The sequence below is a fragment of the Moschus berezovskii genome, chromosome 17 (genome assembly GCF_049115385.1).
Source record: "Moschus berezovskii isolate FMDL1 chromosome 17, NW_MosBer_1.0, whole genome shotgun sequence".
In the NCBI taxonomy this organism is placed as follows: domain Eukaryota; kingdom Metazoa; phylum Chordata; class Mammalia; order Artiodactyla; family Moschidae; genus Moschus; species Moschus berezovskii.
In genome coordinates, this window is record NC_142476.1 from 35,702,849 (window position 1) to 35,721,854 (window position 19,006).

A 19,006-nucleotide genomic window follows, 5' to 3' on the forward strand; every position below is an offset into this window, starting at 1 on the left:
AAGTTGAATAGTCTTATTCAATCCTTATCCGTATCCATCTGATTTTAGTTGCTGGAGAGACCATCCTGGTTGATGGAGACAGTGAGGAATTCCAGCTTGTTGATCTGCTTCCTCGGACCCACTACACTGTCACCATGTATGCCACCAGTGGGCCTCTCACCAGTGGTACTGTCAGTACCAACTTCTCTACCCGTGAGTACTCCAGTGGTCAGCTCCATGTCAATGTCCCGCGAGGCCTTTATGGATCCTGAAAATGATCGGTTTCCAAGGGCTAGACTAGATTAGAGTCTATAGGTTTTGGACAATGCAGTTATGAGGCATTCTTATTTTAGTTAACTGCAGCCCAAATGCCAGTGGAAGTGGGCTGCAACTCTCTTCCTGAGTCTGGCTGAGAGCAGTAGAACCAGGTCAAGAGAGGCCAGTATTGGGAATGCATCTGGCCCATAAAAGTCTGATGGAGACTAAGGGGCTTAATATCTGGGAGAGAATTGCCAGGTGCAGCCATGGCCAGGAGAACAGTAGGCAAAAGTATACCTGTGGGAATGATGTAAATTCAAGAGTGAACTCACAGACATGCAAGTTTAACAAGGTCATGATTTCAGACTGGACGATGTCACATCCAGGCCCAGAGGACCAGGTGAGGGAAAGGGGAATAGCTTCAGGAATGATCATGACACTGAATGATTACCTTCTGCCCAAGAGTGTCCTTTATGCTCCTGTCCAAGCTGGAACTGGGGTCACCATGTGAGCAGCCCAGAGTTCACATAGGTGGATTGGTCCACATGCCTGGCATCAAAGAGAGGGGAGCAGGAGGGGTGCCCACTCCTCACATTTTCTCTTCTTTGCAGTCCTGGATGCTCCTGCAAATCTGACAGCTAGTGAAGTCACCAGACAAAGCGCCCTGATCTCCTGGCAGCCTCCCAGAGCAGAGATTGAAAACTACGTCTTGACCTACAAATCCACTGATGGAAGCCGCAAGGTGAGTTGTTTCTGGAAGCAACCCACAGGGAGTAAGCTGGGGTTGCCATTACGGATACACAGCAGGCTGCTGAGTCAAGAGCACACATCTGCAAGCCAGACAGGTGAGTGCTAGTCTTGCCTCTGCTCTTCCTCTGTGTGCAGGTTGAGGCAAAGCACTCAAGCCCTCTGAGCCTCAGTCTCTGCTCTAGGTAATGGGGCGTCTCCCGGCCACTTCAATCAGCTGTGGTTGATGCCGCCAACACCAGCTTCCAAGCCAGGGAATAAGTACATGGTATGGGAATGAACTTTCAGTAACGGGGCCATGCAAACATGAGCTGGATACCAAATTCGACAGTCTCACGTGCCTCTTGGTCAGCACGATAAAGGCTCCATCTATACAGCCCACAGTAAAGACATCACAAATTTCTGTTTTAGGTGGTCAGTTGAAACAGGCCACCTGTAGTACTGGTTGTCAAATGTTTGTTAATGGTGGAATCCTTTTTTTTTTTTTATATAAGTGAAATCATATTCAGAAACCAAATATACAGAATAGGTTTCAGTAGAGCTAGTCTGCGGGTGTGGAAGAGGGAGGCCTAGGTTCCTCCTTCCTCACACCTCCAGGAGACCCCGTGTGATCTGAAAACCACAGGGTTCCATAACCCACAGATAAGCTTGTCCAATGTGCATCCATGGGAGGGGAGCTGGCCTCAGTCCCACATAGGACATGTTCTCTCTGCTTATTGGGACATCTCCTTACGTGATGTGGGACGAGAGAATAAAAATGGCCACTATAATCCTGACCACGGGGTCTGGACTTCCCTTCCCTGCTCCTCTCCATGGTGAGCCCTCTGCTCACCACCTTCACCTCTCTCCCCGGGTTCATCCGGCAGGAGCTGATTGTGGATGCGGAGGACACGTGGATCCGGCTGGAGGGCCTGTCCGAGAGCACAGACTACACGGTGCTCCTGCAGGCGGCCCAGGACACTGAGCGGAGCAGCATCACCTCCACCGCCTTCACCACAGGTGAGAAGGGTACCTCCACCCTGCCGTCTCCTCCTCCCCTGCGTGGCACTTGGCTCCTCAGCAGCCTCTGCTAAGACTTGGCCAGGGAGGAGCCCATCAGAGAAACTCAACTGCCTCTTCCCGCAAAGGGAAGTCATTATTTTCCCCTACTCCTGCCTTCCCCCATTTCCATGGCCCTGCCAGGAACCTGTCACTTCCGGGGCAACCATAGCAACCAGCAGCACAAATCCCTGGTCCTGCACCAACTCAGTGCACCAAGTAAGAGAGCAGGCTCCTGTGCAGATTGTCTGCAAGGGTTTTTCCAGCAGAGTTTGTCCTTCCCTCCGTCCTGCCCCTGCTGCCTGTCCTCAGATTCACCCGGCAAAAGTCACACAAGTAAAGCCCCAGTATGAAGTCTACAGTTCTCCATCCACAAAGCGCTTCTGCATTTCTATGGTCTCAACCCATTCTTTTACAACAACTGGTGAGAAGGGTCTTATTTTCCCCATTCATCTCAGATGATGAAACTTAGGTGCCTGGAAATCAAATGACTTACATGGTAGTAAGTGCTGGGTCAGAACTTGAACCAAGGTCTCCCACTTCTAAATCCAGCGTTCCTTCTGCCTTCCTTCATCTAAGTATTGGATTGGTCATAAAGTTTCTTCAGGTTTTTCCATCTCATTGTACAGAAAAACCCAAATGAACTTTTTGGCTAACCCAATATCAGCAGAAGATACTGGAAATACCCTTAAAGGGTGAAAAGTGAAGTTAAATTGTTAGTCACTCAGTCATGTCTGACTCTTTGCGACCCCATGGACTGCAGCCTACACACTTCTCTGTCCGTGGAATTCTCCAGGCAGGAAGACTGGGGTGGGTTGCCATTCCCTTCTCCAGGGGGTCTTCCTGATCCAGGGACAGAACCCGAGTCTCCTGCATTGCAGACAGAATTGTTACTGTCTGAGTCACAGGGAAGCCCACCTTAAGGGGTAAGGTTGGTCTAACGTGTACAACAGGAGATAAACTAACACTTGATATTTGAGGGCTGTTTGACAGGCACTGTGGTAACAGTATTATGTATTCTAACTTAATCCTCATGACAGTCTATGAGGTATGTTCTAGTATCCTTATTTACAGATATGGAAACTGAGCCAAAGAGAGATGAGATAACTCACCCAAGATCCCATAGCTCTCAGGTGGGACAGCTGGGATTGACCCCAGGTGTGCTAGCTCTGCGATCTGTGTTGTTAACAACCCTTCCTGCCTCTTTCCACGGTGCCTCTCTGCAGTCTATAGCGTGGTGCTGCCCTGTCCAGACTGTATCCTCTCCCCACCCCGTATTTAGAGGAGGGTGACTGTACACCACGTGGGGCAAGTGTACTGTTACTTGCTCAGTCGTGTCCAACTCTTTGCAGCCCCATGGACTGTAGCCCACCAGGCTCCTCTGTCCATGGGATTCTCCAGGCAAGAATACTGGAGTGGGTTGCCATTTCCTTCTCCAGGGGATCTTGCTGACCCAGGGATCAAAACCACAGCTCTTTCAGCTCCTGCATCGGCAGACTGATTCTTTACCATCTGAGCCAGCAGGGGCAAGTGAAGGCATGTTCATTATTGCAGACACACTTCTGTTGTCATCTCAGAGTACCAGGTGACTGGATTCCTGTCCACCCCCAGCGCCCATCCTCCCATCACGAGAAAGGTGACAGAAAGTCGCCCATCTACCCAGGTGCCTCCCCCACTGCTGCTGCTGCTGCTAAGTCGCCTCAGTCATGTCCGACTGTGTGCAACCCCATAGATGTCAGCCCACCAGGCTCCCCCATCCCTGGGATTCTCCAGGCAAGAACACTGGAGTGGGTTGCCATTTCCTTCTCCAATGCATGAAAGTGAAAATGAAGCTGCTCAGTTGTGTCAGACTCCTAGCGACCCCATGGACTGCAGCCTACCAGGCTCCTCCCATGGGATTTTCCAGGCACAAGTACTGGAGTGGGTTGCTATTGCCTTCTCCGCCTCTCCTACTAGACTTGTGCTAAAAGACAAACAGGGCACTGGCTCAAATACACCCAAATGTCACTAATGATTCTGTAGGGTATTAAAATTATGAGTCCCCCTTTTCCTTCCTTTTTATACTTTTCAATATCTTGCAAAGCATTGACAATGAGCTCGAGAATCAGAAAAACAATTTTTAATTAAAACCTAAAAATAAACCTTGGTCACTCAATGAAGACATGAATCCAAGACGAGTCTTTGACAAGCAGAATTTGGAGGACACTTGATCTCTTTTATGGGGCTGAAGTCAAGTAAGCTCAAGCTCCATGACTTTCTAGGGGTGGCTTACCTCAGAACCAAGGAGTCACCATCTTGCTCAAGCCCTTCCCTGCACATTCACAGGTTAATTAAGGGTCCTCCAGGGTTTCCCTTCTCAAGCCACCACCCCAAGACCCAGGGATTGGAGCTTTTCACTGAATTAAAATTTTCCTTCCCCTAAAAAGGACACAGATGACAGAAACATAAACAAAGCCCCTGATCTGCATATTTATTAGGTCTAACCTACTCATTTCATTCCCAAAATGCACAAGTTTCACTGCTTGCTCAGTGTAGTATGAGCTTTCAATTCCCATCCTAGTAACACCACAGCTAGTGGTTGTGAGCAGGATGACAATATGCCTGGGGTTTCTGCAGTATCTTGCAGCTGTGCCTTGCTCCATATCCGCCTGGACTGTAATAGCATGCCAGATTCTGTGCCCTCTGCTGGCCTCTGTTAAATGAAGTCACCCCCAAAGGATATGCAATAGTTTGAGTCTAGAATCCCAAATCCAGCTGGGGGCCCAGTAAGATCCAGTAAATAGAGGGTTGACAATTTGTGGAAATCTGGGACAGAGCCCAGGGTAGTGGCTTTGTTCTGTGGACAGCACAGGGGGATCATCAAGATGTATTTAGGTATTTGTTCTTTTTATGAGACTTCAGTTGACACTGAGCCCCTGCAGCATGACCAGTAGCCCCCCTGGAAAGGAGAGCACTGAAGAGCCCACTTGCCTGTAACATCAGTGTAATTACTACCCAAGTTGTTCCATGCAGTTTGGGGAACCAGAGAAGGACTTACCACTACAACTACAGTGATACATGGCAAAGAGGGTCTGTGTCTAGAAGTTTTCACAGAGTTTCCCTGGAAAGCTCAAATTTAAATCTCAATCACTGATGCATCCCAACCCCACTGAAATGACCAGTGGCATAGAGACAATCCAGGGACAGAAGCAATGCACAAGACATCACCTCACACAAAGCTGGGTACATAGCAGACATAATAAATGGTGGTTGAGAGGAACAGTTAAATCCTAGGCTCAGGGCCCGGGAAGAGGGTTTCTGATGAAAAAGCTGTAGGAGGAGAAGATTTTCAGTACCCCTTACAGGGACAGCCCATGCAAAGAGGGACTGCATACAGAGTATGATGCACGTGTCTCTCTGATTGCAGGCTCTTTCTGCCACCTCACATGCAGATTTTCTCGAATGAATTACACAGAGCTTACAGAGTTATTTGCACGTCAATACTTTTTTCAAGATTCAAAGCAACTGAGACAGTAAATTTTATTGTTTACATAATGACAGGCTCTGGACAAAATGAAGACACAATGGACACAGTGACCATAAAGCTTTGATAATAATTTTAATTAATTTTTAGTGGAGTGCAATTGATTTACAATGTTGTGTTACTTTCCGCTGTACAGCAAAGCAAATCATTTATACATATATATATATATATCCACTCTTAGATTCTTTTCGCATAGAGGTCACTACAGAATATTGAATAGAGTTCCCTGTGCTATACAGTAGGTTCTTTTTAGTTATCAAATGGCAACCCACTCCAGCATTTTAACCCACTCCAGTATTCTTGCCTGGGAAATCCCATGGACAGAGGAGCCTGGTGGGCCACAGTCCATAGGATTGCAAAGAGTCAGACACAACTGAGTGACTAACACACATAGTATGTATATGTCAATCCCATTTCCAAATTCATCCCTCCCCTTCTCTCCCCCTTGGTAACCATAAGTTTGTTTTCTATATCTGTGACTCTGTTTCTGTTTTGTAAATATGTCATTGGTACCATTGTTTTGGATTCCACATATAAGCAATATCATGATATTTGTCTTTGACTTACTTTACTCAACATGACAACCTAGCCCATCCATATCACTGCAAATGGCACGATTTTGTTCTTTTTTATGGCTTAATAATATTCTATTAGAGGTAGATATATGTCTCCCACAGTTTCTTTCTCCATTCCTCCATTGATGGACATTTAGGTTGCTTCCATGCCTGGCTATTGTAAATAGTGCTGCAATGGACGTTGGGGTACATGAAATGGGACCTAATTAAACTTAAAGTCTTTTGCATAGAAAAAGAAACCATAAATAAAATGAAAAGACAACCCACAAAATGGGAGAAAATATTTGCAAATGAAGCAACCAACAAGGGATTAATCTCCAAAATATGCAAACAGCTCATGCAGCATATTATATTTTAAAAAATTCCAATCAAGAAATGGGCAGAAGATCTAAATAGACATTTCTCCAAAGAAGACATACAGATGACCAAAAGGCACATAAAAAGATGCTCAACATCACTCCTTATCAGAGAAATGCAAATCAAATAAAAACTACAATGAGGTACCACCTCACATGGTCAGAAAGGCAGTCATCAAAAAGTACAAGCAATAAATGCCAAAGAGGGTGTTGGGGAAAGGGAACCTTTCCTCCTAGAGAAAACTATAATTTGAAAATATGCATGTCAGTATTAATGAGTCCTCATTGCCTGTGCCATGCCCTCCCCCTTCTAAATGCCTCACCAAAAAAGCAAATTTTCTTAGAGATGAAGAGAATACAAGTGTATGACCTTCCTAAGTGTAGGGGTGGAGATGTTATCAAGAAAAGAAGGACTGGAGTTTACTTGACAGGTGACATGAGCTAGACTCCTTGAGGAAGAGTCTGGGGGCGGGGGAAGAGGCCTCTAAAGATCCCCTGGAGAAGGCAATAGCTAACCACTCCAGTATTCTGGCCTGGAGAATTCCATGGACTGTATAGTCCATGGGGTCGCAAAGAGTCAGACATGACTGAGCAACTTTCACTTTCACTGGGCACCTGGGCATCCAGGTGTTTCTCATCCTAGAAGTCCCCTGTCTGCCCTGACAGGGGCAGACATATCTCCTGACATCCCCTGAGAGTGGGCTTCCTCTGGGAAAAGTGGTTGGAGCAGCAGTGCCTCGGGCCTGATTCTGCAATTCTCTGAGTTCCCTACCCTCTGCCGACACTCAGCACATTCTAACTCATCCTTTCCCTGCCCATCCATCAGGACCAGAGCATACTCCCATCACACCCTTGAAGCCACATACAGCACCCTGCAAGCTCCATCTGCAGCATCCTTTAAAAAGAGAGAAAGAGAGAGGAGAGAAAAAAACAAAAACAAAGAACAGAGTTATCTTCACTTACTCGAAAGATTGAAGGGCTGCCCTCCTGAACCCCATGAATCACTCCTGCTGAGCAAGAGATCTGAGGAACACCAGGGACGATGGATTTAGAGGCTAATTTCATTCTAGTAACCGACACCCTTTCTGACTTCACTAATAGTACCTGAACTTCCACTTAGCAGTATCCTATTCTTAGACTGATCTCAGCTGATTGTTCTAAGTGTTTTTTATGTCATGTCTTAGGGAACAAAAGAGTCTAAGGCTGGACCCCAGAGTGGCCTCCATCCACTGACAAACCCTCATCTTATCCTGGGTGGGCCAAGCAAAGAGAACTCATTACATGCAGATACCAATTTAAGTGGTTTAGGGAAAAATTGAGATGTTAAAAAAATAATATAAGAGAGGAAAAAAGAAAAGAACTGGCTCCCACAAAACCTCAAAAAATTCCTTTGATCAAGATGTCTCTTCTCATTGCCTTCCTGCCATATAATATAAGCCCATTTCATTGTTTCCATCATGTTAATAGCTTCCTGTCCTCTTGTCTCTGGTGTTTGCACAAGACTCTGGGGGGAATTAAATACAAGTAGTATGGAAGAGAAAAAAAATATGGATACATTATTTATAATTTACTGTCGCCTGAAATTTCATCCAAGGTCTACTTGTCTTTTAGAGACATGAATATAAATGAGGAAACAAATATTCCCCACAGAGCAACAGGGACTTGGTGAAATGATCCTCCAAGAAGCAGATTTCATTGTCTATTTTAATACTATAAGAAGCAAACAAGGCGCTCACTAAAGCTTGTCCTCAGAGACAGTGAACACTATAAAATAGGTTGTCTTGACCTTGAGGTTAAGCGAAGACAATCATTTTCGGAGGCACCCAGAGATGGGTAATGAGAAGTTTTCTTTATTGCCTTCGCTCCGTCCCTGCTCTCCCAGCAGCCAGACTGATCTGCTCTCTGGGGCTTTTCAAGAAAACTCCTAGAGTGTGATCTAACATGAGCTTCATTTTCTGAGGTTGTGAAAATTAATGAAGGTGGGCCAACTCTGGGTTCTGGGACAGCAGACGGTGGGTCATGCAAGTCCACTTCGTTATCAGTGGGGAAGGAGAGCATGATCACTATTCATTGCAATGTATTCCTATCGATGCCATACTTCCCCACACCTAAGCAGGGCACTCGGGGGGCTTCTCTCCTCTCCACGACTTAGAAACAGCTTGACTTCTCGCTGTTGAAATGAGCAGACCCCGAAAAGGAGAGGCCCACATTCTCCTTTCTTTGGGACCTGGATTTGAGGAAGGTGGTAGGGCTCTAAACATCCCATCTGAACAAACCATTCCCATGCATGCCCACCATGGGTAGACGGATGGGTGTCAGATGAGAGGTCTGAGTTTATCATACCCCTCAGTTTATCACGTATGACCAGCGTCAGTCTCCAACAAGGTCCCTCTCTGTTTACTCATTTATTTCTGTTTACCTCCCATCTTTTCTTCCACCTTCCATATGCAGCCATTTTGATGTGCTAAATTTGTAAACTTTTGTTGTGTTTTTTTAAATGCATTTTTGAAAAGTTGCCTTAAGTATATTTTAAATATATGTAAATGTTATTAGATTGCATAACTCATTCCCTATTCTATTTTTTGCTCAGCACCATTTTTAAGATCCATCCACGTTATTATAATAGCTTCCCTGGTGGCTCAGACATCTGGTAAAGAATCTGCCTGCAATGCAGGAGACCCCAGTTCAATCCCTGGGTCGGGAAGATCCCCTGGAGAAGGAAATGGCAACCCACTCCAGTACTCTTGCCTGGAGAATTCCATGGACAGAGGAGCCTGCCGGGCTACAGTCCATGGGGTCACAGAGAGTTGGACATGACTAACCCTGGTCTTGCACACACTATTATACATATATAAAATCATTTGCTTCCAACCACTGCAAAAGATTGCATGGTGTGCACACATCACATTTTACCTCTTCATTTTCCTGAAGATGAACATCACATTGTCTCCAGTCTCCCTCCACCATAAATGGTATTATAGTAAATGCCTCATCAGTTCAGTTCAGTTGCTCAGTCATGTCCGACTCTTTGCAGCCCCATGAACCGCAGCACAACAGGCCTCCCTGTCCATCACCAACTCCTGGAGTTTACCCAGACTCATGTCCATTGAGTCGGTGATGCCATCCAACCATCTCATCCTCTGTCATCCCTTTCTCCTCCTGCCCTCAATCTTTCCCAGCATCAGGGTCTTTTCAGATGAGTCAGCTCTTTGCATCAGGTGGCCAAAGTATTACAGTTTCAGCTTCAACATCAGTCCTTCCAACAAACACCCAGGACTGATCTTTATGATGGACTGGTTGGATCTCCTTGCAGTCCAAGGGACTCTCAAGAGTCTTCTCCAACACCACAGTTCAAAAGCATCAGTTCTTCGGCGCTCAGCTTTCTTTATAGTCCAACTCATATCCATACATGACTACTGGGAAAACCATAGCCTTGACTAGACAGACCTTTGTTGACAAAGTAATGTCTCTGCTTTTTAATATACTGTCTACGTTGGTCATAACTTTCCTTCCAAGGAGTAAGCGTCTTTTAATTTCATGGCTGCAATTACCATCTGCAGTGATTTTGGAGCCCCAAAACATAAAGTCAGCCACTGTTTCCACTGTTTCTCCATCTATTTGCCATGAAGTGATGGGACTGGATGCCATGATCTTTGTTTTCTGAATGTTGAGCTTCAAGCCAACCTTTTCACTCTCCTCTTTCACTTTCATCAAGAGGTTCTTTAGTTTTTCACTTTCTGCCATAAGGATGGTATCATCTGGATATCTGAGGTTATTGATATTTCTCCTGGCAATCTTGTTTCCAGCTTGTGCTTCTTCCAGCCCAGTGTTTCTCATGATGTACTCTGCATATAAGTTAAATAAGCAGGATGACAATATATAGCCTTGACGTACTCCTTTTCCTATTTGGAACCAGTCTATTGTTCCATGTCCAGTTCTAACTGTTGCTTCCTGACCTGCATACCGGTTTCTCAAGAGGCAGGTCAGGTGGTCTGGGATTCCCGTCTCTTTCAGAATTTTCCGCAGTTTATTGTGATCCACACAGTCAAAGGCTTTGGCATAGTCAATAAGGCAGAAATAGATGTTTTAATTGCCCACATAAAAATCACCGAGGCAATACCTTCGGGATATATGTATCCAGAAGAGAACTGTTGGATCTTAGGATACGTGTTTATATGGTTTAACTAAGTACTGCTCTCCTGAATGGTTGTACTGGTCTACAGTGCCTCCAACAGCACACAAAGTATCCTATTTCCTAATGATATACATCATTCCTAATGACTTGACATGATCCAGCTTTGTAATTCTTGACAGTCTTATAGGTGTGATTGATATCTCACTGTTCTAGTTGAATTTCATTAAATAATGTTTGTTTTTTTAAACATCTCTTCAAATGCTTGTTAGACTTTTGAGTTTCGTTTTTTCATAAATTACCTGTTCATATAGTTTGTCCATCTTTCCATCAGGGTTCCTGTGTTAGTTAAGTATTAGCTATAATTATCTGAACTTTGGAAGTCTTTCTTTAAAAAATCTCACCCTGCCTGTAGGATACAAATATATTTTTCTACATGTTCTTCTATTAATTTTCTGGATGTATTGTTACATCTAGTCTTAATTTTATTTACAGTATAAGGTAGGGATGGGTTTCCCAGGTGGCTCAGTGGTAAAGAATCTACCTGCCAATGCAGAAGATGCAAGTTCAATCCCTGTGTTGGGAAGATTTCCTGGAGAAGGAAATGGCAACCCACTCCAGCATTCTAGCCTGGGAAATCGTATGGACAGAGGAGCTTGGGGAGCTACAGTCCATGCAGTTGCAAAAAAGTCGGACACAACTGAGCGACTAAACAATAACAACAAATTAGGTAGGGACACAGTGAGCCAATTTCCCCAGCATCTTTTACTAAATAGCCCTTCTTTTACTCAATAACCAATTGATTCGTGGTACTGTATTGTATATTAAGTCCCATATATACATGGATTTGTCTCTGAACTCTGAACTCCCTATTCTATTCCATGCTTTATTGATCTGTTCTTTTGCAAACACTACATTGTGTGTTTTTAACCACCCCCGCCACCATATTTAATGATTTTGACATCATAGTTTACATCTTTCTGCTTTGTGTATCCCTTAACTACTTATTGTGGATATAGGTGATTTTACTGCTGTTGTCTTTTAAACTCCCTACTAGCTTTATAATCGGTTGATCTATTATCTTTACTGCACATTTACCTTTACCAATGAGAGTTTTCCTTTTGTAATTTTCATGTTTCTAATAATAGTCTTTCTTTTCTGCTTGAAGAAGTCTCTTTAACATTTCCTGTAATGCCAGTTTAGTGGTGCTGAACTCTTTTAGCTTCTTTTGTGTGTAAAATTCTTTATCTCTCCTTCAAACTGGAAAGGTAGCCTTGCTGGGTAGAGTATGGTTGTAGGTTCTTTCCTTTTATCACTTTGAATATATCAAGCTATTCCCTCTGGCCTGCAAAGCTTCTGCTGAAAAGTCAGTGAAAAGTCTTATGAGAGTCCCCTTGTATGAAACTAGTTGCTTTTTTCTTGCTGCTTTTAAGATTCTTTTTTAATTAATTTATTTATTTAATTTTGGCTGTGCTGGGTCTTTTTGCTGTGTGCAGGCTTTCTCTAGTTGCAGTGGGCAGGAGCTACTTTATGTTACGCTGTGTGGGGCTTCTCATAGCAGTGGCGTCTCTTGTTATGGAGCTTGGGTTCTAGGCACTCAGACTTTAGCATGTGTTTCGTTGCCCCTCAGTTCAGTTCAGTCACTCAATCGTGTCCGAATCTTTGTGACCCCATGGACTGCATCACGCCAGGCCTCCCTGTCCATCACCAACTCTCACAGCTTGCTCAAACTCAGGTCCATCGAGTCAGTGATGCCATCCAACCATCTCATCCTCTGTTGTCCCCTTCTCCTCCCGCCTTCAATCTTTCCCAGCATCAGGGTCTTTTCAAATGAGTCAGTTCTTTGCATCAGGTGGCCAAAGTACTGGAGCTTCAGCTTCAGCATCAGTCCTTCCAATGAATATTCAGGACTGATATCCTTTAGGATGGACTGGTTTGATCTCCTTGCTGTCCAAGGGACTCTCAAGAGTCTTCTCTACCTATTACACAGGGCGAAGTAAGTCAGAAAGGAAAATACCAATACAGTATATTAACACATATATATAGAATTTAGAAAGATGGTAACGATGACCCTATATGCGAGATAGCAAAAGAGACACAGATGTAAAGAACAGAATTTTGGACTCTGTGGGAGAAGGGAAGAGTGGATGATTTGAGAGGATAGCATTGAAACATGTATATTATCATATGTGAAATAGATCACCAGTCCAGGTTCGATGCATGAGACAGGGTGCTCAGGGCTGGTGCATTGGGATGACCCTGAGGGATGGGATGGGGAGGGAGGTGGAAGGGAGGGTCAGGATGGGGAACACATGAACACCCATGGCTGATTCATGTGAATGTATGGCAAAAACCACTACAATATTGTAAAGTAATTAGCCTCCAATTAAAATGAAAGTTAAAAAAAAAGAAAAAAAGTCTTCTCCAACACCACAGTTCAAAAGCATCCATTTTTCGGCACTCAGCTTTCTTTATCTTCCTGGACCAGGGATTGAACCCATGTCCCCTGCAATGGCAGGTGGATTCTTAACCACTGGACCGCCAGGGAAGTCCTTTAAGACTCTTTACCTTTAATTTTTGCCACTTTAATCACAAAGCATCTTGACGCAGACTTCTGGATGCATCTTGTTTGGGACTCTGCTTCCTGGACTTGGATGTCTGTTTCCTTTCCCAGGTTACGGAAGTTTTCAACTATTATTTCTTCAAACGAGTTCTTTGCCCTCTTTTCTCTCTCTTCTCCTTCTGGGACCCCAATAATGAGAATGCTAGTACATTTGATGTTGTCCAAGAGGTCTCTTAAACTATCCTCAAGTTTTAAGTCTTTTTTTTTTCTTTTTTCTGTTCAGTTTGGGTAATTTCCAGTCTGTCTTCCAGTTCTCTGATCTATTCCTCTGTATCATCTAATCCACTGTTGACTTCTCTTAGTGTAGTTTTTTTTTTTTAACTTAAGTTATTGTTTTCTTTAGCTCCGTTTGGTTCTTCTTTGTATTTTCTAACTCTTTGCTAAACTCCTCTCTGTGTTCATTCATTCTTCTCCTGAGTTCTTCAAGCATCCTTATGACTGTTACCTTGAACTCTATTGGATAGATTGCTTATCTCCACTTTGTTTAGTTCTTTTGAAGTTTTGTCTTATTCCTTCATTGGGACATATTCCTACATCTTCTCATTCTGTCTCATTCTCTGTTTTTATTTCTGTGTATTAAGTAGGTCAGTTTTGTTTCCTGATCTCAGATTAGTAGCCTTATGTAGGAACATCCTATGGAGCCCAGCAGCACACTTGCCTCTGGTCACAGAGTTATATACTCTAGGAGTGTTCCCTGTGTGGGCTCTGTGGGTCCTTCTATTGTAGGGGGACTGACACTTGTGAGTATGCTGGCAGGTGGCACTGGCCCCTGGCCTGGTTGCCTGCCAGGCTCTGAGCCAAGTGGCAGCTGCTGGCCCATGGTGGGCAGTGCTGGATTCTGGCAAGGCTAGCTGTGTGGTCCAGGGGGCCTGAGGCTGATGCTGGATGAGTGGGTAAACCCTTTGTGCTAATAGGATAGAGAAAGGATTTCAAAAGAGCACTTGCCAGTACCAGTGTCCTTGTGGTAGGACAGACTCCAAAACTCACTGTCATCAGCATCTGTGTCCCCAGGGGGCATCCCAGTTGCCTTCTGACTCTTTGAGAGGCTCTCCAAGATAAGCAAGTGGATCTGACCCAGGCTTCTTTCAAATTATCTCCTCTGCACTGGAACTCACTTGCCACTATTTCCCACATCCCAGACTCTGGCCTCAACAAGGGTGGTCAGGAAAGACCTCTCTTTGAGCTGAGCCATTTGAGCCAGGACTTGAATGATGAGAATGAATATTCGACAGATTAAAAGAAAGCCAATGGAAAGAGGAGGAGTACGAGGCAGAGGCAGAGCATGCAGGAATTTATAGGATGTGTTAAGGATTTTAATTTTATTCTAATTGTAAGAAGCCATTACAATCAGAGCCACTGATTGGAGAAGCTATTGGAGGGTCTCAGCAAGTGAGAGAAAGGATGAGATAGTATCACTTTTACATTATAAAAATATTACCCTGGTTAAAATATAGAGAACAGATGCAAGTGGGGCCAGGATGGCAGGAAGAGACAAGGTAGGATGCATTACAATGACCCCACCCTTTCCTTGCGATATTAAATCAAGAGCCACAGAGACGGGCCAGGCTGGAAGCTGCCAGTCTATGATCAATTAATCTGCCATAGAATTGGATCTCCTCATATTAGTAAATCTAAGGAATAGTAAATTATGTCAGAACATTTCTTTGCTGTTAGGGTGCCTTTAGCTGATCTTCAAAGTGAAGATTTAGAAGCCTGTTGTGTTAGCCCTTGGTAGGTAGAAGGCAAGAGGTCTTAAGAGCTTAAAGACCTTCCTCAGAAACTCTGCTTAAGATAAAGCCATCCAAGCTGTTGACTGCACAGGTAATTCTATGTTCCCATTGGCTCCTTGCAGGCTATTGTTACCTCTCCACCTTGATTCCTACTGCCACCTCCTGAATGAGGTCTTACCTCCACTCTCACCCCCATCTAATTCATTCTCCACACTACAGGGAAAATGCTATTTTAAAAACTTGAGCTTAAAGTCCATTGATGGGCTTTTCATCTTATTTCCTTCAGGAGAAGGTCCAACTCCTTAAATGTCATGATCCAGTCCCTCTTATTTCCCCAAGGCTTTCTTTCACCCACTCAGTCCAGCTCTTTCTCTTGTTTCCTGGCTGAAACCTGCAGTTTCCCAGATAGACCACGTTTTGCACAGACCTAGAATATCCCTCTTCCATCAATTTGTGACTAATTTCTACCTTGGTTCCTAAAATAAGAAGCGCTTTCTGATTAGCACTTGCTAACGCCTGCCCCATACTCCACTACTCACCTTACCCTCACCAGCCACAGAATTCACTATATGTGCACTTCCATGTTTTGATAGCCCCTTGTTCAGTTCAGTTCAGTCATTCAGTCGTGTTCAACTCCTTGTGACCCCGATGGACTACAGAATGCCAGGCGTCCCTGTCCATCACCAACTCCCAGAGCCTAATCAAACTCATGTCTGTTGAGTCGGTGATGCCATCCAACCAACTCATCTTCTGTCGCCCCCTTCTCCTCCTGCCTTCAATCTTTCCCAGCATCAGAGTCTTTCCCAATGAGTCAGTTCTTTGCAACAGGTGGCCAAAGTACTGGAGCTTCAGCTTCAGCATCAGTCCTTCCAATGAATTTTCAGGACTGATTTCCTTTAGGATGGACTGGTTTGATCTTCTTGCAGTCCAAGGGACTCTCAAGAGTCTTCTCCAACACCACAGTTCAAAAGCATCAATTCTTTGGTGCCCAGCTTTCTTTATGGTCCAACTCTCACACCCATACATGACTACTGGAAAAACCATAGCTTTGACTAGATGGACCTCTGTCAGCAAAGTCATGTCTTTGCTTTTTAATACACTGTCTAGGTTTTTCATAGGTTTTCTTCCAAGGAGCAAGCATCTTTTAATTTCATGGCTACAGTCATCATCTGCAGTGATTTTGGATCCCAAGAAAATAAAGTCTGTCACTGTTTCCATTATTTCCCCATCTATTTGCCATGAAGTGATGGGACCGGATGCCATGATCTTAGTTTTCTGAATGTTGAGTTTTAAGCCAGCTTTTACACTCTCCTCTTTCATTTTCATCACTTTCCTCTTTGCTTTCTGCCGTAAGAGTGGTGTCATCTGCATATCTGAGGTTGTTATTTCTCCCAGTAATCTTGATTCCAGCTTGTGCTTCATCCAGTCTGGCATTTCACGTGATGTACTCTGCATATAAGTTAAATAAACAAGGTGACAGTATACAGCCTTAACATACTCCTGTTTATCTCTTCTCCAGAGTACTCAGAACTTGGGATTATATTTGTTTGTTTCTCCCACCAGAGTGTAAGCACCCTGAAAAATCAGACTGTATCTTTTTCTTCCCTATATTTCAATCTGTTATCCCAATATTTAGAACCCAATAGACACTTCCTATATGTTTGCTGAGTGAATACACAAAAGAATAAACACAAAAATCAATTGGAAGATACTGTGAAGGAGGCCAAGGTGGTAGGTTTGACAACCCATGTGGGCTAAACAGATATCTTTTCCCTGTCCACAGCCTCAGACTGGTTCCCCAAACTTTGCTACCCACAAACCACTTCTGAGAAAAAAGTGTAAGGGTGGGTGGCCAGAGGTGGTCTCCCCTGTGCTAATATGAAACGGCACCTTTTGTCTGCAGTTGCAGAGACTGGCTGAGGTTGTTCTCAGAGGTAAATACTGATATCATAGTTCAGTTCTGATGCTAAGGCCGTTAGATTGGGCAGACACCCTCCAAAGCCATTAACTCTGACCATTTTAAAGACTGCATTCAATAACACAAAGCAAGTAAGGAACAGAGCAGGGACAGAGTCTCTCCTCTCACTCTCAGCTGACTGGAGGCTCTCTGTTTGCCCTGTTTATCACATAGTTCACTTCCCTCTACTCAGCATTCAGCCTCCAGATGCCCAACAAAAACCAATTTCTGAGCCATTCTTCCAGTGAATGCCCCAACCCTGTTGATCTCCCAATTACATCTAGAAACACTTAGCTGTAAGACATTTCAGTGTACCGATCGCTTGGCATTGCTTCCCTCTTAACTTGGTAATCACCACAGCCTGTGCTTTATTAAAAAAAAAAAAAAAAGAAAGAAAGAAAGAAAAAGGAAAAAAAAAAAAGCCTCTTTGTCGGGCCAGGTCCTAGTAATTGTATCAAAGGGGAAGAGAAGGAAAGCCTTCCAGTTTTGGTCTTCATCCTAAAATTTCGCCTTGGAAAAACTACTGGGATGATCTACGTTAGGATTAAAGGTGAGTTTTGGTATTTTAGATGTATAACATCCAGAGAGCTAGGGATGCCCCCAAAATGCCCTGACCATCTCCTAAAAACTTATGAAGCCACAGTGTACATGCAATGAACAAAGCACATTGGGAACGAGTGTATTATATATTATTAACTAAACCAGAGCCCAATAACCCCACAGGAGAATTTAATGGTTAAAAACTGGGACACAAGGCTTAAACTCAAGGATAATTAGAGTCTTTTATCCCCTCTCGCTCAATCTACACATCTTGGGACCAGCCTACTCAAGACATGCCTACTGGGAAAGAGAGAGAGAAGGAAAGGGAAAATGGGAAAGAAAAGAAGGAAAGAGGGGAGTTAGGGCGAGAGAGAGACAGACAGTCTGTTTATCCACTCTGCCATGTGGATCTCAGCAGAGAAAGCGGATCATTGCACCCCTTAGAGCACAGTCTAGCTAACCAGTTCCACCTCTGGATTCTTCAAGAAGAGGAAAACATACTGGAGGAACTGTGGAGTTCAAATCCAGCTGGTCTTCAGGCTCATCTGAAGAGCTTTAGTTAAATACTGATTCCTGACACCCCGCCCCCACATTCTGACTAAGCAGATCTGCTGCAGAACCCAGGGGACTCAATTTTAATAGTCTCTGGTTTGGGAACAATTAATGAGTCTGCTTCCTCTCAACAGGTGAAAAGGAATAATAATTTGATCATGGACTGGTGGTGGGAGGTAAAACTTTGACAGTCTTGAGAGCTGGAGAAGGGTGGAGAGGAGTGCTGCTGCTGTGAAGTCGCTTCAGTCGTGTCCGACTCTGTGCGACCCCATGGACGGCAGCCTACCAGGCTCCTTCATCCATGGGATTTTCTAGGCAAGAGTACTGGAGTGGCTTGCCATTGCCTTCTCCGGAGAGGAGTGGTTTCATAGCAAATGTCTCCTTCAAGTTCCCAAGATGTGAATATTGCTGCCCCAGATAGTCTATATAAGCAAAATGCTTTTGATTCTTTCCATTAATGCTATAGACTAAATTATAGTAAGTGGAATCTCTAAGCCACAAGGTGGACTTGCCATTTGTCAAAGGTAAGGCAAGTGCCTCCAGCAACTATGCATCAGCCCTGCACACGTTTGGTGGCGCCTCCACTAACCAGTCCAATGTGGGGGCCCAGACGGAAGAGAACATGCCTTCCTCTCCCAGGGTGCGGTCTGGAACCTTCAGCCCATCCAAACTTATACACTCCTTGAAAGTAAAAGTGAAAGTCATTCAGTCGTGTCTGATTCTTTGCGATCCCATGGACTAAACAGTCAATGGAATTTTCCAGGCCAGAATACTGGAGTGGGTAGCCTTTCCTTTCTCTAGGGGATCTTATCGAACCCAGGTCTCCCACATTACAGGCGGATTCCTTACCACAAGGGAAGCCCAAGAATATTGGAGTGGGTAGCCTATCCCTTCTCCAGGGGATCTTCCCAACCCAGGACACTCCTTAGTTCCACTTTTTTCTTAATTTGATTTTATCCCTGTTTTCTGACTTTATAAAAATGCATCCCTTTTTTA

General features: G+C 44.3%; 1 protein-coding gene across 1 annotated transcript in view; it reads left to right on the top strand.

Moving 5' to 3' along the window:
• TNR (tenascin R) overlaps positions 1-19,006 on the top strand; it is a 90,308-nt gene that overhangs the window by 56,151 nt on the left and 15,151 nt on the right. Inside the window, exons 14-16 of the mRNA XM_055418808.2 lie at positions 49-192; positions 849-979; positions 1,851-1,983. Coding sequence (XP_055274783.2) covers positions 49-192; positions 849-979; positions 1,851-1,983 — 408 coding nt within the window. The remainder of the gene's footprint in view (positions 1-48; positions 193-848; positions 980-1,850; positions 1,984-19,006) is intronic.